Source organism: Crotalus tigris, unplaced genomic scaffold (assembly GCF_016545835.1).
Source record: "Crotalus tigris isolate CLP2741 ecotype Arizona unplaced genomic scaffold, ASM1654583v1 scf7180000018455.1436977, whole genome shotgun sequence".
Taxonomy (NCBI): Eukaryota; Metazoa; Chordata; class Lepidosauria; order Squamata; family Viperidae; genus Crotalus; species Crotalus tigris.
This window is the reverse complement of record NW_024097011.1, coordinates 157,224-182,976: the sequence shown is the minus strand read 5'-3', so window position 1 is coordinate 182,976 and position 25,753 is coordinate 157,224. Positions and strand designations below refer to the sequence as shown.

The following is a 25,753-nucleotide window of genomic DNA, read 5'->3' as shown; positions in this document are numbered from 1 at the left end:
GCTGCATTTGTGGCAAATACACACTTAAGCCTCAAAGACATACCACAACTGGACTCATTAAGAAAGCATGCGAACTGTAACTTGGTTATATGATGGGTGATCAAGACAAGGTCAGGGCTCCTCACATGGGTTGTGCAAGAGGTGCTGTTGATCTTAGATCTTGACTCAGAGGAACTCAGAAGTCAATGCTGTTTGCTGTTCCAATGATTTGGCAAGAACAGAATAAGCATATGAGACAGACTGTTACTTCTGTCTGATTAATATCTCTAGTTCTCTGCTGTAAATAAGAAATCAGTTAAATACCCCAATCTGCCTTCAGCCATGAGACCAGTGTCACATAATGACAATCTGCCAATCTGCCGAAGCCACCAAAGAAACAGAACTTAGATGAAACAGACTAAAATGCTGCAGTGCACCAGCCAGGCATGGACAGTGACAATGATCTGGATTTTGAACTGTGTTTGTCTGATGAGCCTCATCTCATAGCACAGTCAGAATTAAACTACCTGGTCAGGGATTTAGGTTTGTTAAAATCAAATGCAGAACTACTGGGTTCAAGACTGCCAGGATGGCATTTGCTATCACCAGGTATAAAAATTTCAGTCTTTTGAAGTCATCATGATGATTTAATAAATCTCTTTGTAGAGGTAGACAACCTCATTTTCTGTACTGATATTGACCACTTGTTCATAGCTTTTGGTTGTCAGCATAACCTACTAGAATGGTGTGCCTTTATTGATTCATCAGTTTTAAGCCTCAAGGCTGTCTTGCTATGACAATGGTAGTGTTTGCCCTTAGTATCTGTTGGCTATGCTGCACACATGAAAGAAACATATGGAAACATATAACTTTGTTAAAACACATCGAGTATACCAAGTACAATTGTAATATCGGAGAAGAACTAAAAGTAATGACTCTTCTTTTTGGAATGTAGCTCAGATATACTAAGTACTGTTGTTACATATGCAAATGGGACCGCAGTGCAAGAGAGTCACATTACATTAAAAAGAAATGGCCACCCTGAAAGAATTTGGTTCCAGGGCAGAAAAAATGAAGAAATGGCAGTGGGGGTATAGCTATAGGGTTTGTCATATTCTTTCACTCTAAAAGTTACTAGTACAACATTGGCAGGTCATGGAGAAAATCTACATTAGGAGCTAATGCTTGAGAAAAACTGGAAGATCTAGGTAGCTTTCCCTAACCTGCTATCCTTCAGACCCCAAAGAGTACTTATGCTTATTTTCAACAGGAAAAAGATTAATGATCCCATGACATCTAAGAAAAATATTATTGCAAAGAATCTGATTTATTGTGGCAAATATATTTGAAGACAATAAACTATTTTCCTGCCATTTCTTCTTCTGTTACAAGAGCTGTCCCAATGTGGTACAAGCCAGATACATTGAACTATAATTCCACCGATGACTTTGCTGTCTGAAAATGATGGGAGCTGCAATCTCAAACAGCTGAAGATTAGAAAAAGGCTGATCTTCAACATTTATGATTCTTGCATACGCACTTGAATATGTCTAGACACACAACCTATGATTTCATAACTAGTAGCAGCCTCTCTTTGTCAATAGCTATACAGTAGTTAAGGAACTCCATGATGCATCATTTGGCACAGCAACTTTTCTTGCTGAAAGTATCCAGATTCTGGAATTTATCTTCTCTGCTGCTTCCCATGCAGTGTTCATTTTTCCACGATAGAGTGAAAGGGGAATCACTGCATTGCTAATGTTGCTAGGCAACTCCAGCAGTCATCATCAAACACCCAGTGCTTAATTACAGAAAGTTTAATGGCACCAGAACATAAAGTTTCTTGGAACCGTCTTTTTAATTCTAGAAATGAAACAACTACTTAAGGTCAAGAAAAACATTCTGACTTGTATCATTACAATGGGTTATTAGTTCACAGATTCAAGAGTTTTGTTCTAAATTTTAAATTTCTTTCACTCATTTTTAATGTTTTAACATCTGTGCCTGAGATTATTTAGAAAAATAATTTCCTTTCAATTTCCAGAAAAGCATTATGTATGGTAGTTGGTCAAATTCAGTGTTCAAAAACATATAGATCCAAGTTTCTTCCCAAGGGTGTATTCAAGATTGCAGAGAACATGTTTCTGCAATGCATTTTAAAATTTAAAGCTTGTGGTCCAATCATGCCTGGAAATTCTGAAATCAACTGCTAGTGTAATCTCTCTCAAGAACTATCCCCAAAATGTTTTGGAACAATTCCCAGAATTCCTAATCCTAGAACAGCTTGGTTGGAAAACTACAGTTCAAAGGCATCTGGAGGACAGTACACTGAGAGAGATTTATGTAGCGATTGTTTGTGGAATTTATTTATTCATTCAATTTCTATAGCTTCCTATCTCAAATTGACTCTGAGTGGCAAACAATGTCACAATAATTAAAAATATAAAAACACAAAAACAATTATAAATTGTACACATTGGCAACTGAAAATAATTTATTTATTCCATTTCTATAGAATAATGATTGAAACAGAACTCAATCCATATATGATGGAGGTATTTTAAGCAGGAAACCATGGGCAGTGGACAGTCTTAACTGTGGAGTGCTGTCACTATGAAAAAAACTTATAATCAGTTTGAAGTGCTCCCATTTTATCGCAGATAATTATGGCAATCTAAGATGACTTTATTACACAAATATGCCAGCAGTACCTCTCTGTGAAAAGATGAGAACATGCACTAAATTACACATACATAAATGACATTCAGAATTATTATGATAAGGTCCACATGTACTGCCCAAGTCAATTGCCCAAGCATTGGTGGAAGCAAGGCACTTAGATCAGATGATTAGTTTATATGAACCTAATTGCACTCATTAGTACTTGGTATAGTAACCCAATGCTAGGTTCATGGATTTATCAATGGTTGCAGTTTTATATTTGGTTTGGTTTGGTATGAGATTTCATTATTGATAGCCATCTTGGGAAAACTTCAGTATCTCAAAGTAGGAAAGCATTCTCTGCAAACCTTAACACAGCTACTAAAAAGATACTAAAAATGTGGCTTATAGCTTCTCTAGTTCCTCCTCTTTCTGAAACTGGGCAGCGCTTTAGAGTGCCCTGCTAGTTGGATCCAATTATCCTTGACCTGTAATCTACCAGATTAGAATTCTAGAAGTGGGGTAATTACCTCTTTACTACTAGTTATGTTTCATAATGAAACAGTAACATCTCTGATTAAATAATGCTTTTTTTCAGAGTGTTATGTTGTTAGAATATCACATCTGTATGCAATACAATAAAAAGTCCCATTTGTAGCTAAAATTCTTTAAATCGTAGCTAGTTTCTTGGAATCAAGTTAAAATCATGTGATCAAGCCAGTTCTCTTAAAAGAAAACTGGAGATCTGTTCCTTTTCTTTTTTCATATACACAGGATATTTTTTTTCCCATGCTCCAGATAGGCAATAATAATAGCCAAATAGCTGACCTTCCTTGCTACTTGTCTAAATTACTTTTTATTCCAAGAAACTTTTGAGGACAATTATAGGAAGCAGGGGTTATTTTCATACTGTCCTTTCCATAAAAAACAATGTTTTTGCAGACAATATTTTGTTCTCATGGATGGTTCTTTCAAAGCAATTGCTTTCTGCATTCCATTTTTAAAAACTAGCTTGCTCCATTAAGGGCTATCTCCAGGTTACCATTAAACCAAAGCTAATAGTTAGAACTGTATTTTAATTGTCTTGTTAAAAGAAAGAAAAGATCATATAAGCTTAGTTGGGGGGAGAGAAGAAAGGAAATTCAAGGCTTATAGGACAAAAAAAAGAACACCACAAAAGTTTAATTAGAAAATATTAAAATGATCTAAAATTACTTCTTATCGGAGTACTTCGCATAAATACTTAACACTAGAATAATTTCCACAGCAGAACACTTGAACTAAAACCCTGTGGTTGTGTTTATATGAGAGGTTAAGGCAATTTTTCAAAGGTCACATACATTGTAAAAGTAGTTGGAAAGCAAGCAGATAAATATCCTTCCAACTGATATTACAAATTAAATTTAAGCTCCCAGAATAAAACAGTCTCAATTCTGTGGCAATCTGGATTCTAATGGCTTCCCACATGCTTTTGATTTCTAATTTGGCATGTGTTCCTAGTGATTTCTGTAACTAAGTATGTTGACATCAAATGTTATGGGTGTGATGTCATCATTGCTCAATTGTCCCAATTACATACATGGGCTATGAGAACAGGTAGCTCTCAATTAGCTAGTCAGGATTGGAAGCTCTGTTGCTAAATAACATGGTAATAAAGTGTGATGTCACATGACTATACCATCTTAATTATGGCAGTTCAGCAATTTCGGTTGTTGTAGGATCCAATCTGGGTCAGTCACTGGGACCAGAGATTTAGTCTTCCGAGCTTTCGGACCCATGCCAGAGCCCATCCTCAGGGGATTCCTCTCTCACCAGAATGAAAGATCTTGGGACACATACATTTGCCTTCATTCCTAAATTTCAGTTGTGGCCTTTAGGCAAATCCCACATGGTCATTTGGTGTAGTATCATATGATTGCCCTGGGCAATCTCTTACCAGGTTTCCCATTGACTTCATTTGTCAGAAGCTGGCAGTGAAGGTTGCAAATGGACAGCACATGACATTGACAAGAGGCAACTTTCATAACTGTGAGCTAGTTACTGCTAAGTGCCTAAATCAAAACCATGCAATCACAGAGATGCTGCAATGCAACTTCAAGGACTAGCCATAAGTCTCCTCATTCAGTGTCATTGTCACTTTCAAAGGTTGATGAACAAATGCCATTAACCAAGATGTAAATTATATAATTTGCATGATGTCATTAAGCACATGTTGTCAAGTGCCTCCCAGGGTCCCAATTGCATACATATGTGCCCATTTTCTTATTCATTAGTTTATAATCCTACTTTTGCTCCAGATCAAGAAAATATACATAGCAGACTTTCATCAGTTCTTTTTTTAAATCCATAACAATCCTGTGAAATTAGTTTGGTGACAGATGGCAGCTGATCCAAAGTTATCCAATAGTGATATTTGATAGCTGAGAACAGAACGTGAATATTTTCAATCTTAATTTCCAATCTTAACAATTACTCTATTATCATAAGCTTTTTTCAAAGTTTTGTGCAGACTTTCCCCAATCTCCTAGATTTAAAATTGGGAGAATTCCCTCATTGGCTGAGAGTTCTGGGAGTTTTAATTCAATGCTCCCAGGTATAAAACCGGGGACAAAATGGCATATTATGGCAATTACTGAATTGTTCAATTATTTATCTATAAGAATTCTCCAATTCAAAATGTAAAACAATGTACAACAGATTGCTTTATCTCTAAAATGTCAGAGAAACCCTTGCTTCTGATATCCAAGAGTGCTGGTAGAAGTTGTGGGTCACTGCTTTTGTTCTCAAAACAAGGGTTGCTAGGGACCATTACTCAGAAGTAAATGGAGTAAAGGCCGAAAATAACTTTGCAGCAGAAGACTTCATTTTAGACATTTAAAAGCGATGATCAAACAGAAAGAAAACATTTGTCTGATGGATAAGTCACTGTATCTATTCTCAATTTGGGAAATATATTTTTGTTACTCATAAAGCCACTATAGAGATTTCAAGACACCTTTCTGCCATCTTTCTTCCCAGTTTTTATTGCTGCCATTTTGATGGTCTACTAATTGTCCTTCCTAATCCTGAGGATAGATTAACTTTTTTCATTCACATTAACTGGAGGCAGATAAACTTCTTGAAGTCTGTAACACCTTGAATGGAAAGTGTTGACTGTTAGTGATTCATGGGTACAACCTTTATTACAAATGAAAAAGCAGTAGTTGAATATTATTTTACAGTACAAATAACTCCCTCCACTGCTACATGTAAAATAGTTTCTTTGGAAGGGATAATTGATGGCATTTTTAGCAACTTGTAGTGAAATTGTAGCTTTCTTCCAGAAAAATCAGATATCATCAAACAGGTCTTCGGGGTCATCTGTGCTTTTCTTTTCCTCTGCCCTTTTCAAGGTCAGTTGCCTCTCTGTCGATTTTGATAGAGTGGGATGTAGTCTAAAGTTCAAGACATAGGAAATAAAGTTATGTTTGTCACATTATAAAATTAATTAAAATTATAAAATTACATGCAGGCACAATACTGCAAAACATTATCTTGTAATATTCTCTATGGAACCTTGATTCAGATTTGGGAGAGAAAGAATATTTTTCAAAGATGTTTGTGGCTTGTTCCTCTGTGTTATGGCAAAATCAACATTTAAATTATAGAACTGGATAGTGTCACGTTTGCGTTTATTAAATTGTCTTAATTCCAAATATATATATAATAACAATTCAAGCAATGAAGTAGATGGTAATATGGAGGGGTTTTAAACTTTCTCGTATGCAATTTATAATATTTTCAACTGTTTTGACAATACAGAATAAATCACATTTCAAGTTCCTGGGCTTTATATTCTGTATATCCAGTAAGTGGCTCTTTTCTTTTCTTTTTTTAAAAAAGGTACCCAGATGTTAAAAAATTTGTGTATCCCATCTTAGCAGAGGGTAGCACCTAGTCATTCTTAGCTGATTTTAAAATAGCTAAACAAGATCAGACCTGGATAGACAACCAGAAAAGTGCTGCAGGATAAACAGGAAAGTTCCAAAAATCTTACAAGATAGACATGGCAAAATAATTTCATGTTGCTGCTGAAGAAAGCTACATAGACATTTCCAGTAGTCAAACTCAACAGAAGAAGTCTTGGTCTTTGTAATTTAAGCATTATTTGGAATGTTTGGAAATTCCTCTATGTTCAACTGATTTATGTTCATCTTAATACATTAATGAAGGAGAATAGCAAGAGAAAAGCACTGAAATGTTCTGGGTCTACTTTCAACTTCTCTGAAAGTACACGAGTTTCTTGAAGAAATTCCTCCTGTTCTCTTACAATGTTTTTTCTGTTTAAAAAAGACAACTGAACTACATATGATGAAATAACATAGGAGAATAACTAGTGGCTTCCTACTTCTTTAATATAGTCCCCAATATTTTTAATTGATTATACTGATTGAAATTGCTGGGGTTGAAACTCAGCAAAATTAAAGAACGAGAGGTCACTACATCTGCATAACAAAATCCATTCCTATTACTGTGCAAAGATCACCACTCTCTTACAAATACAAGATAATCTATCCTCACCCTCATCTTTTTCAGTCACCCAATAATAATACTATATTTTATCTTTCTTTCCTTGGTTTTTCTTTTAACTACTTATGTGGTTGTTTATCATGTATTACATCAGGCACCAACATAATTTCTGAATTCAACCATATAATATACCTGAAAAGTTATCTCAGGCATTGTACAAAAAATATTTGAAATATTGCAAGATTTCAAAGAAGTTTATTTAGTTCAAGGCATACTAAAACATGATTTCCCAGATTAAAAGTAGGGGTCAAAAGTAGCCTAAGACATCCATTCCCACAAGGTAGCCTGTTCCATCTTCTGCCATATCTCTCTCAGTATATCACCACATTAATGCAGTTTTCCTCCTGTCGACACCATTCTCTTGTATTCCATTCATCATCACAGTGGATGGCGCCTGGTTCTAGTACCCCAATTCCTTACTAATCAGTCACATTACACTCATTCCCGTGGCTGCTCTGATGTCACTACACAGCCACCAGTCTAACTATCCATAAGCCAACTATCAAATTTAACTCCTCTGAAACTCCTCTCCATAATTCCCCCAACCTCCACTTCCACTCAAGTCAAGTAAGGAGAAGGCTTCCGTTGAAACTCCTACTCCTGCTAGGGAGAATATTCCCCTGCTTATCTCAAAAATGGCTGAAAACTGCAATATTTTTCTCAGTTCTCAACTTCACTTTCTCCTCATATTGGACTGATGTTAAATTTACCGCTGATTTAAAATTAATGGGGCCAAAATTAAACCATGCATAAATATATCTACCTTCCAATGTCAATATAATTCCAAATAAGGAAGCATGTATGACTATGAATTTACATCCAAAGTACAAAATTTAACTTTTTTTAACAGAAAGTAAGCTTTTTTAGGTATTAGGTTTTTTTAGCTGAAATGAGCTATATAAACTGAAAATGCAAATGTGAGTATCTCAATAGACAAATCACCGAACCCACTAACCACCTTATATGATATAGTGCCTATCCTAATACTGACAGGATGAAGCTATGTGTGACAGAACAAAGTTAAATACTGCAATTTTTTTAAAAAATTACAATGTTAAACCCAGGCTAAGAGATACAGGTAGTTTTCTAGTTTAAGAATGAGTTCCATTCCCAAGGTCTGCCCTTAAGTCAAGTTTATATGTAAGTATTATTTTATAATATTGTATAAGTAGCATTGTGTATTTAACTTGAATCATTGTGAATTTAATTCAAGTTCTACTACAATACTTCATTCTTAACTAAGAGACACCCTTAAACCAGGGCGTTCTTAAACTGGGAACTTCTCAGCCTGACTTCTCAGCCTGAAGACGTTATGTGCCAGTTTCAATTACAATAATAATTTTTGCCTTTATTAAGATTAATTTTAGCTAATGGGGTTAAATTTGCCAAGATTTTACATAAGATCTATGTTTGTGTACAATATTTGGTTTCCCCCCAACTTGATATATCCATCAATTACTGACACTTTTACTCGTCTTTTGTTCTTGAAATCCCACTGTGAGATTTGAAAGGATACATATTGTAGCATGGTTCAAGTGTAATGAAATGTTTCCCTAGAAATTCTAAGAATTTCTGGAAACTTTTTGGCATGGTTTTATTGATTTCTCAGTTTTAGTGCTTTATTAGTTAATGGTGCATTGCATAAAAATAATGGAAATTGACACATGTTCTACTAAGAAAAGCTCTATCTTATAAAATGACTATTTGTATTCTGTGTTGGGTTTTCAGATGCTATGGAGTTTTGCTTCCCATCACTATGCAAAGCAATAATCTATATGCTTATTCATGGAGTGCTAAATTTTTTTACCAACAGTCCCAGTGATTGAAGTATTCTCTAAATTCTTGGAATCTGATCATTATTTTCAGCCACCTGGAAATGTAGACACTATACTCACCAATACATAGACAGACAGACAGACAGACAGACAGACAGAAATAGATAGATAGATAGATAGATAGATAGATAGATAGATAGATAGATAGATAGATAGATAGATAACCTTTATTGTCATTTTATACTGTGGGCACATGGCACACATTAAAAATGAAATTTAGTTGATTGCTCTCAAAATTTACACATACATAACATACATTTAAATATACTATATACAACATATGTATAGGCCTATACCCTTACATATAAGTAACATATAAATATTAATCACTGTCCATCTTGAACACATAATGGAAGGAGGAAGCTTTAGAGTTCACAAGGTTAATCCTGTATGGAACAAAACTGTGACTGAATCTGGATGTTCTGCTTCAGATACCACGGAGCCTCCTCCCAGAAGGTAACAAGGAAAACAGGTCATGAAGAGGATGTGTAGTGTCCCAGACAATCTTACATCTGGAGGGCACTAAATTGGAGGGAGGGGGGGAGGAGTATGGACTAAAACATTATTTGCATATTTGGGTAGAACTCCGGAAATGAAAAAGCCAAGTCATTTTCACGCTATAACCTTCTCCAACTAAAAATTTCAATCATTTTCATTCAGTTATTATACCTATTTTCATATATACATATTCATACATCTGATAAAGGTAATTAGCATTACAGTTGACTGGAATTATTACATTTGGTCCTAAATTTGGCTGCTGTTTTGTAGAAAAACTCAGAGAGACAAATCTGGGATAAATTATCTCCACCTCACTCCATTCAAACTGGTCTCTGTGCTACTAGTGAGATATTGATGTTCACCCAATATGAACCTCTGGATAGTCCTCTATTACATTCTCAATTATGTTCTCTTCTAGTATTAGTCATTTCTGACAACCAATAAAAATAAAGAGACAGAAAATTATATAAGATAATTAATTCCTTCTTCTATCTTATTGCCATTTGCTCCCAATGTGGCTCTTGCAGAGGAAGTATTCCAAGCAGTATTTATATTCTTGCTACGTACTAATTCCAGAAAGTAAGGCAAACTAATGAAATCTCACACCATATAGTTTGACTGGGGGAAAATGGAAAGTTCAATATCAAATATTTCTAGGAGGGAACCATCCCTAGCCTTAGGAATAGCTCATATTTTTATGAGGGGATGGCAGTGGAGTAGGGAAAATCTATCAACGCTGTAAAGTACAATGCATTAATTGGAATATCACCCCCCCAAAAAACCAACCAACCAACCAACCAACCAAAACCTGAAGTTTGGCTCTACTTAAAAAGATCGATATGAGGCTTAGCTATCTGTCTATGGAGATTCTCAGTCATCCAGATCATAGTTATCCTAAGGATGCTTTTTCAAGAGGCAACTGAACTTCCTTGTTTTTCTTTGAAGATGTTTCGCTTCTCATCCAAGAAGCTTCTCCAGTGGAGCTGAAGAAGCTTCTTGGATGAGAAGCGAAACATCTTCAAAGAAAAACAAGAAGTCCAGTTGCCTCTTGGAAAAGCATCTGTCTGCTTCATGTGTCCAGGACATAATAGCAGGTTTTAAGAAAGATACCTGGTGATGCTGAAAACAAAGAGCCAGAGGAGAAGAGTTGCTCATTGATACTCTTTCTAAAGATTACGAGTAACTAAAGTATCCACATATGGCAGAAATGTTTGGTAAAACAACAAAAAAAGCATCTGCTTTACTCACAGCACCGTTATACAGAAGGTGTCTGGAATTTCTATATAAACACTTTTTCTAGGTGCCAGTTTAGCAAAGCATATGTGCAAGTTCCAGACTGAAATTTAATAGTTTTCTACAGTCTGTGATTAAAATAATATTGGGGTTAGATGTAGAAACCCTCACTCTTTTATGGTATGTTTATATATAACTATTTAATAAACTAAACACTATCCAAATCAAACTTTTACTAATATGGTATACTTTTTATGTTTGCTAAACATAGATGACTAACCACACAAGTATATTATTTTTAATTACTCAGTGCCAATTAATTGAGCATTTACTTTATATAGTAACTATTAATTTTCTTGGGGAAACCCCTGCTTCATTTTAATTATCTTTTTTTTTCTGTTGTTGCTTATCTATCAGCGCAACAGATATTATTGACAAATAGACTTTTCTTTCCCTCATGTGACTTACAATATGTATTGCAAAGCTCCTTTTGAGTGAAGAGGATTCTCTGGAGTAGGGCGAGTAAAGATACAGGAGAGAGAAAAGAGGAAGTTTAAACATGCAAGCAATTACACTAAATTAAATCCATTAATCCATTATTATTTATGGTTCATTGCACAGTCAGCCAGACATTCAGGCTAGATTTGGCATTTCTCTCCACCTAATGAGTATTCTCATTTATTATCATCAATCATCATTGTTAACTCCTGATGACCGCAGTTTTCTTGGCAAGATTTTTGGAAGTGATTTGCCAAAAGTGATGGCCTCCTTCCTAGGGCAAAACATGACTGGGTGAAGGTCACCCAAATGACTTTGTGTTTAAGGCAGGACTAGAACTCATGGTCACTCAGTTTCTAGTCTAGTGCCTTAACCATTACACCAAACTGGCTTTCTAAATTTAAACTATCATTTAAAATTACAGACAAAATTTACAAGGTCAGAATTAGAGACTTTAATGAAACTGGTTAGCTTTTGCACCTTTGCACAACAGAAAAAAAGTGTCATGTATCAATATATCATTCTAAATATAATAGAAAATGAGGTTATGAGTTGTATATTTCCATGTTAGTTTCTTAAGGTAATAATAATGAATTGAGAGTCAATTTGGTGTACTGGTTAAGACACCAGGCATTTTAAATGATAGTTTAAATTTAAATTTCAGCAACACTAAAACTATTGTTGCTCTATTTTCTCTCAGCTGAGACTGTTTATTCTGTTGGATCAGATGAAAAACTGACCCAAGAAAGGAATGCATGGTTGCCTGTTTCCTTCTGATCAGTTAAATGTATTTTGCAGGCTGCTGCTTGGTTTGGATGAAAGAATGAGTCTTGCTAAGAAATAAAAGGTTAGAATTAGATGATCATAACCTGAGATTTGGTTGGCAGGTTTTTTATGGTTTGATAAAATTGATGTGGATTTTAAAAATCATTATGTTTGTGACAATGGCATACTGAGAATACGAAAAAATACAAGCTCAGGTTGTTATTAACCTCAGCAAAGGGAGCATTTTAAAGAAGGGAAACATTAGTTAGAGATAAATAGTTAACATATTAAGACTTTATTAATACAGCAGGATGGAGAAATTAAGATGAAGTCAAGAAGTGACTACAGAAGGACATAGTTTTCAATGGTTTTCATATGAATAGCTAAAAGTAAGGTTTAATGTAGATAAAAAGACAACTGGAATTAAAAACACAAAACAGAATTTGAAACTGAATTATGTGCAAATGATGAACATGTAATAGGAAAATCATACATTGTTGTTAAAATTTGTAACAACAAGTGAAAGATTTTAGGTGAAAATGGGCTATTAATTTGGGGTATAATATAGAGATGGACACTTGAGAGAGAATGTGGATAACATATTAAATTTACACTGTGTCACAATTTAAGAGAAAACATTGTAAAATGATGTATTATTGGTACATGACACTGGAGAAATTATCAGTACAAGGTATTTCAAACCAGTGTTGGAAATGTGAAAAGCACAAAGGGACATTTTATCATGCATGATAGACTTGTAAGAGGGCTAAGAAATTTTGGGTATATATTCACACAATAATGCAAAGAATGCTAAAGATTAATATAAAAACAGAATTATTTTTATTAGGACTTATGAACAATGAATTAGGAAAGATGGTAAATTGATTTTGCACATGATAAAATGCAGCAAGACTATTGTATGCACAAAAACAAAAGAATAATGAAATTCCTGCAGTGGAGGAATAGATTTTGAAGAGTCTCATTTTCTTTCTTTTTCCCCCCTTTCAATTTATCTTTTACTCTATGAAAATATGCTAAATAAATAAATAAATAAATAAATAAATAAATAAATAAATAAAGAAAGAAAGAAAGAAAGAAAGAAAGTAAGTTTGCTCCCTCGGATCTGTTGAGGCTAATTCATAAAAATTGCACAAACTTGTACAACACTTCTCTATCAGTGTTTGAAAAAAATTCTTAGGCAAGAATACTAGATGGAGTCTTGATCTCATCATGCATAATTATATTTTATATCTAAAACCTCCCTCAGAGAGGCTCTGCTTAGCTTCATTGGAAAGCTAAGAGCGAGCGCCAGTTTTTACTCATTTAAGAATAAGTCATAACTTCATGAAATGCAAAAAGGCAGTGTTTATACACTTAGTCCTCAGTTGGTCATTTTCCTTTCCCCTGAAATATGAAAAGGAAAAACCTGCTCTGGTTGCCTTTCTCCCTTTCTAAAGTCTTCATCATTTTTCATTAGCTTCAGAAATAGTTGTTCAAGGTAAATGTTTAATGAGCATTAGACTAACATCTGCCAATAATTTATACACAAAGATTAACAAAGCTCCTTAAAATGTCAGGTGAGTTGTTTTTTCCCATCCGTGGGAAAGAGTAATTCACTTTGGAAAGAGTAGCTATCAAATTCTGTAGTGGGTTAGTCTTTCAGACAGGAATGCTACTATCAATTCTTAATAAACTTTCAGGGAATAAATTATTTAACTTGGGAGCTAATTTCCTGTCGGCAAACAGAGGCAGATCTCACAGAAGAATGCTTTGTGAAATGCAGGTAGACTAATAATTTTCCCTTGTTGTATTTTATCAACTTGAAATAACTCAATCATGTTCTTCTGTGACTTTCTCAAGACTTTCTTGGTATAGAATTACGTTTTGAAAAAATAATGATTTTCTGACCCTGGATTTGATGATTCTTGAATGTTTTATTGAAGTTCCTACAACTTAACACAACCCATGTGAACATAGTGCAACTACAGCCATACAGAAAACAGATAACACTACCAATGGAAGAGAATATGTGTAGCTGAGGGTTGAACTGTGGAATCCTTGGTGCTCTCTGAGCATTGTTGTTTTCTTGCACGTTTCATTACTAAATGAGGTAACATCATCATCATCATCTTTTGAAGAAAAAAAGCCCTACACACTGCAAATACAAACAATCAAACATGCTACAGGCATGAAAGGAAATCGCATACCACAACTTCTGCCTTAATTCTTCTATCCTGCTTCTGCATCAAATATCACAATGTGTTTTTATACTTTCAGTTTCTGCTATATATGGGCTGCCCTGACAACTGCACCCATCAATAAATGTATAGCTATTAGGTACTGTATATTAACAGTTTATTTCCTCTCTCACTCCAAAACGTATAAAGTGGTTTTGTTTGACCATTGTCATTGCAAGCTTGTCTAAATTCTGGATACTGTAAAATAGTGAAAAATGCTAAGATGAGGCGGGGAGGAGAAGTAGTTCTCAACCTACAACCAGATTTGGGAATTTCTGTTGCTAAGCAAGATGGTTAAGTGAGTCATGCTCAATTTTACAACCATTTTTTTTTGTCATGGTTATGTGAATCATTGCAGTTAAATTAAGTTGTTAAGCAAATCTTGCATCCCCCACTGATTTTGTTTGTTGTAAACTAGCTCAGAAGGTCAAGAATGGTGAACACATGACCCTGGGATGTTGCCATCATAAAAACATGTCAGTTGCCAAGTGCCCACATTTTGATCATAAGACTATGAGGATGTTGTGAGAATCATAAGTGTGAAACTGATTGTACATTACATTTTTCAGTGCCATTGTAACTTCAAACTGTCATTAAACAAATGAGTTTAAGTGGAGGACTATCTGCCACCAAATTTAAAGTTGATACAGTATGAATAAACTTGATCTAGAACTATGTTATGACTTCAGTATAGAGTATATTGATGAGGAAGGCTTCTATTTCCCTTTCTTTATTCAAACTTTAATTGATTCATTTAATTGTTTTATGAAAACTACTACTAGTTTTCATAAAACAATAATGGGTAGGTAAGGAAGAATGGGTAGGTAATATTTGCCAAGCTTTAACCTTTCACTTAAAGCTGAAGATATGTAGTTTTCTCTTCTGAAAAATAAATAACAATAATATGCTTATAACTTGCTAACACAAGGAAAGCTCTTGTCTGCAATCTTTCCTCAAGTAGAAGCACATTATTGTTTATGCTGTAAAACCTGATTTCATTATGCATGATAATCCCAGGGGCCAAAACAATCTTCATTTTATACTTTCGAGTAACCATTTATATGGGTCCAGGGAGGACTTAATTAATAAGAATTGCTGAAATAAACAGAACTTATTTGTTCAGTGTTTTAAAATAGCTGTACTATATTTTTGTGTTATGAAATCAATGGCAGTTGGATAAATTCTGGAGTCATTTTTATTTCTTTTACATAGAGATTCTTTTACTCGCAAGATTCTGTTAATGCAGTTTTAGAATAAAACAGAGTTAGCTAATTTGATGATGTCTCCTGTCTAGTTTATCTAGGAAGGCTGGTATCAGTCTTGCAAATCTGAAAGTTCAAATCTTCCATCATCTCCTAAACAGTGTGAGAAACTGGGGAAAGTCTCTTCTGAGTTGCTTTCTTCACCCATTATGCAGCTGTAGGCTACACCCTCTCTTACCTCATCATTCCTATTTCTTTGCACCAAGGACTTTCTCATATACCATTACATATACAGGTATTTCTTAATGACAATATTCTATAATAGATAGAGTGCTAGCTTTTCCAGATCATTATGGTCATATGAAAGGACTCTCACACAGTCTTTATAATCATGTCATTAAATCAACAGAAAGAAGGCATGTTTTAAGTAAAGAGGACTGAGTGGTATATAAGAACAATTCTGCAGATTTCAGTGCAGTTTATTTTATGTAACACATTAAAATATTAACACACAGCAGGCATCAATCTTAAAGACTGAATCCAGCTTTATCACCAGGAAGTGACATATTGATAAATTAATAATTATAAAGATTCTTTATAATTCTTTACAGATATATTTATTTATTTATATCCTGTCTTTATTATTTTTATGAATAACTCAAGGCAGCAAATATCCAACACAGCTTCCTCCTCCTCTTTTCCCAGAACAATAACATGTGAGGTAGGTTGGGCTGAGAATGATTGGCCTAAAGTCACTCAGCTGGCTTGCATGGCTAAGGCGAGACTAGGTAGGCAAACCCTTATATAGAAGATTTTTTGGCCACCTTGATTTGGCTGTAAGGCATCTATGAATATAGTTGAACCAAATTCCTGATTTGGGGATTGCTAAAGCTATAGGTAATCTGGAAGGTTAAAAATCATCCTGGAAAAGCTATTTCCATAGTATTTCTGAGAAAATAATGTCAGTGTGTTGACTTCTACTCTAATGGGACTTTACCACTGTAAGAATATGAAAGCTGGACAGATCTAGATTCATCACTCAAATTTCTTTTGTTGCTGCTATTTCCTAATAAAATGTTATTTTATTAAAATTGATATAGTATCTTTAATAGGTATGTTAATTTTAAGTGATCACAACTGTAGCTTTTATGAAGCTATTCATTTTTTACATTTTATTATTTGGAAAAGAAATTATTTGCAAGGCCATTATATAAAGTACTTTAATTTTATAGATATGCTTATATCTTACTATTCAATCAATCAATTTATCATATTAAAGATGGAGCAATAATAATCAGAGCAAAGGAGAGATGTGTACAAAATATAATGAGTTAGTCCATTATTTGAAGCACAGGCGAACTTTCATAAAACTCCTATCAATAGTATTGGCTGATGAAATCGGCCCTTCTCCTCTAAATAGCTAGTGGTAGCCAAAACAGTGACAAATAGAGTAATGTTTTGGGTAGACAAGTGAATTAATGAACTCAATTGAGAAGAGGTTGCCAGCAGACAGCAAAGGCTAAATGTAGTCTTCTCTAGATAGAGGGCTAGAGACAGCTGTATTGTTAAATCTTTAATGCCAACCTTATGTAGGATTTAGAGCTAGGCAAATCTTCTGACTGAAGGCTATGCATGCCTCACATTTACATTACTTTCATTCCATAGATATAAAAACAAGCATGTATGTATGTATTTATGTATGTGTGTATGTGTATATTTATTTATTTATTTATTATTGTATACTATGAACCTGTTCATATTTTGAGTAATTTATAATACTGCCATGCAACTTAGTAAGATCCAAAGAATAAACTGAAATATCATGAGAAGAAGAGCAATGCAATCAAAACTAATGTGAAAAAACAGATAAAAAAACAACAAAACGAATGAAAAAAAATTGTTCAGCAGCAATAATACAGCCCAACACCCAGTTTTACTAAAACAAACTCAATCAACAAAACTTTTTACCATAAATTGTAAAGTAATTAAATGACAAACATGAGTCCTTTCTGTTAATTTGATGCAAACTAAGCAAATGAATACAACAGTCAGTGGGAAACACTATTGAATTGTATATTTTCATATGATGTATTGCAACTTTTTTCCCATTGCCGGCAATGGGGTGGGTGCGGTTTTGATGTGATGCATCCGGCCTGCGGGCCGGCAGTTTGACATGCCTGACATATGTGATCCTCGAGAGACAGACAGACAGACAGACAGACAGACAGACAGCGCTACGCATTTAACTCCTGGAGTAGAAAGTTGAGAGGGCAGAGCAACAAGGCTATTATATTATCTTACTGGGGGGAGGGGAAGGGTACTGGGTTGAGCCTGTGATTAACTATATTCCATCAAGTTGCTTTTGACTGCTAGCATTCATAGAGATAAATTTTCTCTATGACAATCTGTTCTTAGCCTGGTCTTTCAGGTCTTCCAATAGGGACATGTATATTTGCCTTCATTCTTCCAATAGTGCATTCATTGCCACTCTGAGTCATCCAGTTGTTGGCCATCTTTTGATTTTGTTTTCCTTTTTTCTATCTTTCCCAATATTACAGCCTTTCCCAGAAAGCTGAGTCTTCGCATAATGTATCCGAAGTAGAAGTGTGAGTTCTTAGTATGAACTGAATATTTTGCAAACAGTTGACAAAATATCTTGATCTGAACTGGTTTGCCTTAAACTGGCTTAGGGTTGAATTGGTATCAGTGCAGCAGAGGATAGGGCACGATTTAAGGGTGCAGTGTAGATATTGTGCAGGCAAAAGAGTGTAAATCATCCTAAAAGACTGATTTTAGTTTGTTTTCAAAGAAATGGCACTTTCAAAGGAAGCACTAACATGGGAGAAATATTCTTACTATAATTGATTCCATTTTACTTCTCTTTAGCTTACATAAACACAAATAAAAAAATATGTGTTAAACTAAGTTGTCATACTTTTCATCTGAATTACCCAATTTCTCTCCAGTTTCCATTACCACCACAACTAGTACTACCAAGTTGTTCACGAAAGAATTGCTATGGTCTAAAATTGAAGACAAACATGCATCAAAGCGAATAAAAAACACATTAAGAGAGAGTTTCAATATGCCTTTGAACACAGAAGTGGCAGCAGGTGTCTCTAATAACATATGATGTAAAGATCAATTTGAATACCAAAGAATATATTGAAATACTTTCAAAATTGCTGCCATTTGGTTGATATAAGGGAACATAGCATAGAAATATAATGAGCCCCTATGACCTTGCTTTCTTTTCTTCTCTGCAAGTAAAAACACTCACAAATTATCTTAAATGAGCAGGCTACTATGAGGCAGGAGTGAAAAATGTCCCATTAATTGTTTTCAATGTGCAAAGAATGAAGTAAGTGTTCTATAAACACTTAGTTTATTCTTTGCGCATTGAAAACAATCTATTTAAAAATAACATCAGCACACTTTAGTAAATAACTGCACTTATAAACCTTTTTTAGTTTAGATATAAGGCAAGAAAGCACAAGGCAGGGACATCTGTAAACTTGCCAGCTGCTTAGAAGGAATATCTCTTGTGCCAATGGAGAAATCATTTTCTGTTCTAGCCTTAACAGAAATACAAAAGGAAATATCCAGAATGGCCATTTTTACAATGCCTGCAGAAAAAAGAGGAATATTTGCATAATTTTTTTATCCTGCATCATAATGACGATGGTAATGATATGATTACATTTAAATAGAAATGCAATACATCTCATGGGAGCATATGCTGAAACCCAATTAACTATGTGCTGGATTCCAACTAGGATTTTCTTCAAACACAAAACTGTCCTTTGTGAAATAAGACTTTTGATACCTGAGATAAACTCTGTGCCAATAGACTTATCTATCTTTGATATTTCTATACCACCACAGTTACTCATCAGTAGATGTCACAAATCAATAAAAATGATACAAACCATAACCATAATAGCAATAGCACTTAGATTTATATACCACTTCATAGTGCTTTACAGCCATCTCTAAGTGGTTTACAGAGCCAGCATTTTGCTCCAAGCAATCTGGGTCCTTACTTTACCAACCTCGGAAGGATGGAAGGCTGAGTCAACCTTGAGCCTGTGAGAATAGAACTGTCAAACTGCTGGCAGCCAGCACTCAGCAGAAGTAGCCTGCAGTTGTTGTTGTTGTTAGTTGCGAAGTCGTGTCCGACCTATCGCGACCCCAGGCCTTCCTCCAGGCCTTCCTGTCCTCTACCATCTTCTGGAGTCCATTTAAGCTCACGCCTACTGTTTCAGTGACTCCATCCAGCCATCTCATTCTCTGTCGTCCCATTCTTCTATTGCCCTCAATCTTTCCCAGCATCAGGCTCTTCTCCAGTGAGTCCTTCCTTCTCATTAGGTGGCCAAAGTTTTTGAGTTTCAACTCAGGATCTGGCCTTATAAAGAGCAGTTGGGATTGATCTCTTCTAGGACTGACTGGTTTGAATGCCTTGCAGTCCAAGGGACTCGCAGGAGTTTTCTCCAGCACCATAGTTCAAAGGCTTCAATTATTTGGCGTTCAGCCTTTCTTATGATCCAACTTTCACAGCCATACATTGCAGGAAAAACCATGGCCTCAACTATACACACTTTTGTTGGCAGGGTGATGTCTCTGCTTTTTAGTATGCTGTCCAGATTTGCCATAGCTTTCCTCCCCAGGTACTGCATTCTAATCACTGTGCCACCATGGCTCATAATGCTCATAAATTTTCTACAGAATTAAAAATAGCGCACTTGCCAATCAGATAATGACATGCCCTACAAGGTAGATCAGACCAAGAAAGAGACGCTGAGTTCCCTAAAATTACTTCTATTAAGATTGCCCATTGTTACTGAATCATGAATATTCTTCTCCTTTGATTTTTGTGTGAATTTGGGTTGTGTTTGTCTTAGATACTTTTGCAATGTTTATCTGTTCATTGCCTTGGTAACAGGTCTTTCTTCTCTCTGTCAAGTTCATCTTCTTTACTCTTTACAGATGGGAAATAAAGCCTATGTGTTAGTCACCAAATGCCTCTCAGAAAAGCCATTTCAACCATTTTGCAATATAGCCAGATCTGGGAGACAGCATAGTCCTAAGAGTGAGAGCAGCTTCTGGTCCTCACTTGCTTTACTTTCTTAGCTGAGGAAAATCAGAATATTCCTTTATAAGCCGAATGCAACATACAAATAAGTATTGTGAAAAAGACGCCCTTTAGGTCCATAAAAAGGGGTATCCTTGGAGACTACCAATCCAAGCTTTGACACATGGTTGCCATTACTGAGAGTGAATCTGATCCATAAATTCAACAGATGTCAATTGCACCTGTTCCTGGATTGGGAACCCCAAATCTTCTCTTGGCATTCAACATGCAGTCTATGCTCCCTATCCCTGCACTCTTCTGCTTTTCACTGTGGACAGCAAAGAGACTTCCACTTATTTCTGCCACTAGTCTTCTTTGCTGGAACAGGTCTCTGGAGGAAGCCAAAAGGCTGTTCATATAAATCATGCATGACAGGTTCTATAATATTCCACAAAAAATTGTAGAAAATTGCTTGCAGTCAAGGCAGCCACAGCAACAATGGTTCCCAAGTGACCACAGTAACAAGTCCAAACTCCCTTTTTTGTGATGATTGCATCAGCCTTCTTTCCTTTTATTCTTAGCCCATCCTCTATTTTCCCAATGATTACGATGATGCAAGAAGTTACTACTTCCCACTTTCCCCTTATCACATCATTTTTTAAAATAAATTTTATTGAATAAAAAAAAAGGAATTAAAAACATTGAACATGGTAAATCAACATTTGACAGATATCTCAGTCCATATTTACATTAATTACAATTAAATCTCTTTACAGTAACATCATTCTAATCTCAATCTTGGCTTTTCTCATTACAATGACCTCCATTTTTTTCTCACCATCTATAAAATTTATTCCATATTTGATAAAAATCTGATTCATCCTAATTTTTTAATCTTTTAGTTATCCTGTCTAATTCTGCGTAATACATGATTTTGTGAATTAATGTTTCCCCACTCGGTACATCCGTAGCTTTCCATTTTTGCGCAAATAATATCCTTGCCGCTGTAATCACGTGAATGAATAAATATGTGTCATCTTTACTTACATTTTTTTCAAGTATTCCTAACAGCAAAGTCTCAGGTTTGTACTGAATGTTTATCGCATCATATTTATACTTTATTCATCATATCCTTCAATCTTTCTTCCCATGCTTACAAAGACATGAGACAGCTCTAGAAATTAAATAAAAATAAAGGGCAAGTCTCTCTGCCTTAATGAGCAAAAGAATTAAAAACAGAACATAAGAAAAGGACAAGATCTTTTTATACTTACAAAATATGTTTTGTCAGCATGTACCAATTTCTTTCTCATTTGTTTCCTGTACTATTTTTATTGATTTTTTCCACCCCTTGCTGCTTTTTTAAGCAGATAAGCAAACAAGCATATATATTACCTTTCATATTCCAAGTTTAAAAGCTTTCAGCGCTAGGCCTGGAGAAAGGGTCTGCATGAGACTCTAGAGACCTGTTTGCAGTCAGGAGAAATAATTGTTCCAACTGACAGACTTCAGGCCTCACTGGCAATTCATGTCAGTGCACATTTTAAAACATGAAAAATAGGCTGAGGTTTACTTGCTAAGTACTTGGCTGCTATGCTACTTCTGAAAAAGGCAAAGAGATAAGGAAGAACCCCAGAGATCTCATGACTTTCAAAGAGGACTTTATAAAAGTTTGAGAACCAAATATTTATAAATGAGGTTGTCAACTCTCTCAAACTGCAGTCTAATATATTCAGCCATTACTAAAAGGATAATTCATTTCCCCGGTATAATAGTGACTAGCCAAGAAATGGCTCAACAATCAAACAGCAATCAAATAGTATAATTGCATCATACAGAAATACAGCAGATATTAAGGAGGACTGACTTGCAGATGGAAATAGATGAAGATTTAATTTTAGGCAATGCTTCCCTCCAAATATCTTACCTGTATGAATGTGGAATGAATGGCTTAGATTTTATTTTTGCACTCCAGTTAACTTTTTAAATTTTATATATAATTTTAAGGGATTCAAATTGTTTTAATATATTATTTGCATTTTAATTATCTGTAAATTACTTAGTATATGTAACAATAGGAAATAGTATACAGCTAAATGTCTATGGAGATTCTCAGTTATCCAGGTCATAGTTGTCCCAAAGATGGTTTTTCACAAGGCAACTGGACTTTCTTGGCTCATATGTGCAAGAAATCATAGTATTAATGCTTACATTATTTTATCCATTGTTTTTACCATTAACAGTGCTGTATTTACTAAAATATATATATTTTAGATCAGAGGCCCCCAATCTTTTGGGCACCAGGGACTGGTTCCATGGAGAGAGGTCTTTCTGTGCACCGGAGGTTTTGTGAGCTGCCTGCATCCTGTGGATGCAGACCGGTTGCTGGCATGCTGCGGCCGGTACCTGTCCACAGACCGGGGTTGGGGACCCCTGTTCTAGATGTTTAAATTTAAATTTATTAAATTTATTATCCTTCTCATTTTTCCTATTACCTTCTCCTATTGGTATCTTGTGATTATATCACATTTTTGTTTGTATGTACACTGATAGCTTATGCACCAGAGACAAATTCCTTGTGTGTCCAATCATACTTGGCCAGTGAAGAATAATAAATAAATTAAAATAATACAGAAATAAAGAAATAATTATAATTCTGCAAAGTTATATATTCTTATCTGAATAGGACCATGCAAAGCATGTTTCTTCCCAGAGATGTTAAGTATTTGAGCATGTGCAGCATCTGGAAGTCTGCAAGTCTTATCAACAACTAGAAACAGCTGCTTTGACAGCATGAAAAGAAGTGCTTTGCATGTGCTCCCACATGTTCTGAAGCACCTTTCAATGCTTCATATATCATTAAGTAATTTTAATAAGTCAAAATACTGTGTTTACCTGAAAGATAAGGTTTTCTCCAAATAATTTACTTTTTAAAATAAGAGGTCCTCTGAAATTTACTGAAAATAAAAAATAATCAGAGCAAATGAGTTTCTTTTAATTTCTGAGGAAATGAGTTGTCTTAATTCCACTTTCAAGATCTATTGAATTTAACAGAACTAAAAATATTAGTTTCATGTTGAAATCTGAATATAGTTTGACAATCCACTTATGAGATTTTAGTAATATATTTTAAATCCAAATGCATCCATGAGCATACATCATCAGTACCCTATTTTTTCCACTGTTTATTCAGTTTAATTGACAATCAACACCACAGTAATGTGTTATAAACAGGCTACAAGTATTTAGGCCACAAAATATTTTCGGGGGGAATACTATAAAATCCTTTCTCAGCTGTGCCACTCACTAATGGATGCCAGACCAACATATAAGTGCAAGCCAAGTTTCAATATCTTTATTTAGAAACAACTCAAAACTTAATCTCTAGGCCTTATGCAATGCCAGCATATGAAAATGTAAATAAGATACAATCTAGAATATATAAATTCTAGATAGCTAAAAAAAGGTCTCAAGAGTAACCTTGTGCAATATTTTATACATAAAAATTCTGAGTTTGGAATGCTTTCAGTTTAATTTTCATGTGACCCAGTTTATTGCAGAAAAAATATTATTTTGATATAAGAATTAGAACACAGTTGATGTCATAAATACTATTGTATTTTGCCAGTTTAAATCTGCATTTTGCCTTATATGCTAAAATATTAGGTATGCAATATATCTTGGAAATAAGCAGAGCATCCATGATTTGAGTCAGCTAGTTAAGCTAAATACAGTAGTTGATTCACTAAGACTGAAGCTGATTGAATAAAAACTGTGGATGCAAAACATCCATTAAAATTACTGAATTTCTTTGTTTCAATTTCTTTGTTTGAATTTTCTCCTGATTCAGTGCATCGGCTGGATGTTAACTACTGCAGCATTCTCAAGACGGCATAGAATAAAGTATATCCTGAGCAATATATTGATCAGAGATGGAGTTGCTGGCTTCCTGAATGACAAGTATCTGATTTAGCTATGCTCATCTTTTAGCATCATTTTAATTATCTAATGAAACAGAAGAAATGAAGTAGCTATCTAATTTTGTCCTCACAGTTAACTCAATTAGAAATGTAGTTTTGGATAGGATTTTAAAAAATGAAAATGGTAAATTAAGCAAATGAATAACTTCTTTCAATACAGACAAGGCATTGTTCTTCAGACAGCTGAATAAAGGAAGACGATCATGACTTGGAAACAATCAATAGTTCTTTGTTAACAAATTACTTTTTAAAATTTAATATTATCCCATTGGTAATTCATACACTTAAAGTGAAAGTCAAACAAGGGTTTTATCTGGAGGAGATCTTGCTTTTCCAGGTGAATAGTTTTTTACACATGAGGCAAAAGAATATTTATTTCTTCTGTGGCTCAGTAAACTGTGGAGTCACTTCTGGCCTGGACAGATCACTCATAATTTCAGGTTGTTGTTTTTTAAGTTGTAGCTAAACTTGTGGTCCAGCATTTTGAATTACTATATTCTCCAACATTTTTAGAATTGTCAAAACTAACATATTATTTTTATTCTTTTTGCACATTTTGAACACAATGAAAAAAAGCAATCTGCTGCAAAATGAACTCATTGTTGATTAGTAACATGTATTAATATTTAAAAGAAAACAGATAATCCTTTGATTCAGTGAATATTATATTCTGCTATTCAATCATGAAATTGAAATTATTGGGATTTTTTCAGCCCATTCAAGATTTTCCATTTCAAACTCTTACTTTATTTTGCAGACGTTAAAATAGAAGAATAATATGGCAGTTTCCTCCCATGCCACAAATTAAATTGCCCTCAGGTTTTTGTTTTAGTTTTAGATACTGTTTGTTAAATGATGGAAAAAAAAGTAGTTTTGTCAGAATAATTTTATCCCAGCTTCAGCTAATCACTAACAATTAGTTAAGCAACACAAACCCTAACTGTAATAATATTACTTATGTCCTACTTTGATAGTCTGCCCTGCTTGCCAAAATGTCAAGTAGGAAATTTAAAAGCAAAATACTAAATAATTTATGAATATTTGGCAATTCCTTGGAGTTTTGTCTCTTGAATTCTAGTATTGGGTGGAGGTGCGTTAACATTCTTTCAGTCTTGTTTCCAACCATCCCGGAACACTGAAATTGATTCTCCACATTTATAAACTTATCTTACCATCAAAGCAATTTTGTTGTCAAAATTAATAGTAGCCGAACTGAATGTAC

General features: G+C 34.6%; 1 protein-coding gene across 10 annotated transcripts in view; it reads right to left on the bottom strand.

The window, feature by feature from the left end:
- Nucleotides 1-2,442: 2,442 nt before the first annotated feature.
- Nucleotides 2,443-25,753, bottom strand: part of XRCC4 (X-ray repair cross complementing 4) — a 103,488-nt gene continuing 80,177 nt past the window's right edge. For 8 of the 10 annotated variants that reach the window (XM_039352601.1, XM_039352603.1, XM_039352611.1 and 5 more), the window contains one exon: nt 2,443-6,074. In XM_039352601.1, coding sequence (XP_039208535.1) covers nt 5,997-6,074 — 78 coding nt within the window. In that variant the 3' untranslated portion in view covers nt 2,443-5,996. The remainder of the gene's footprint in view (nt 6,075-25,753) is intronic. The other 2 variants (XM_039352607.1, XM_039352606.1) reach the window with 1 other exon arrangement.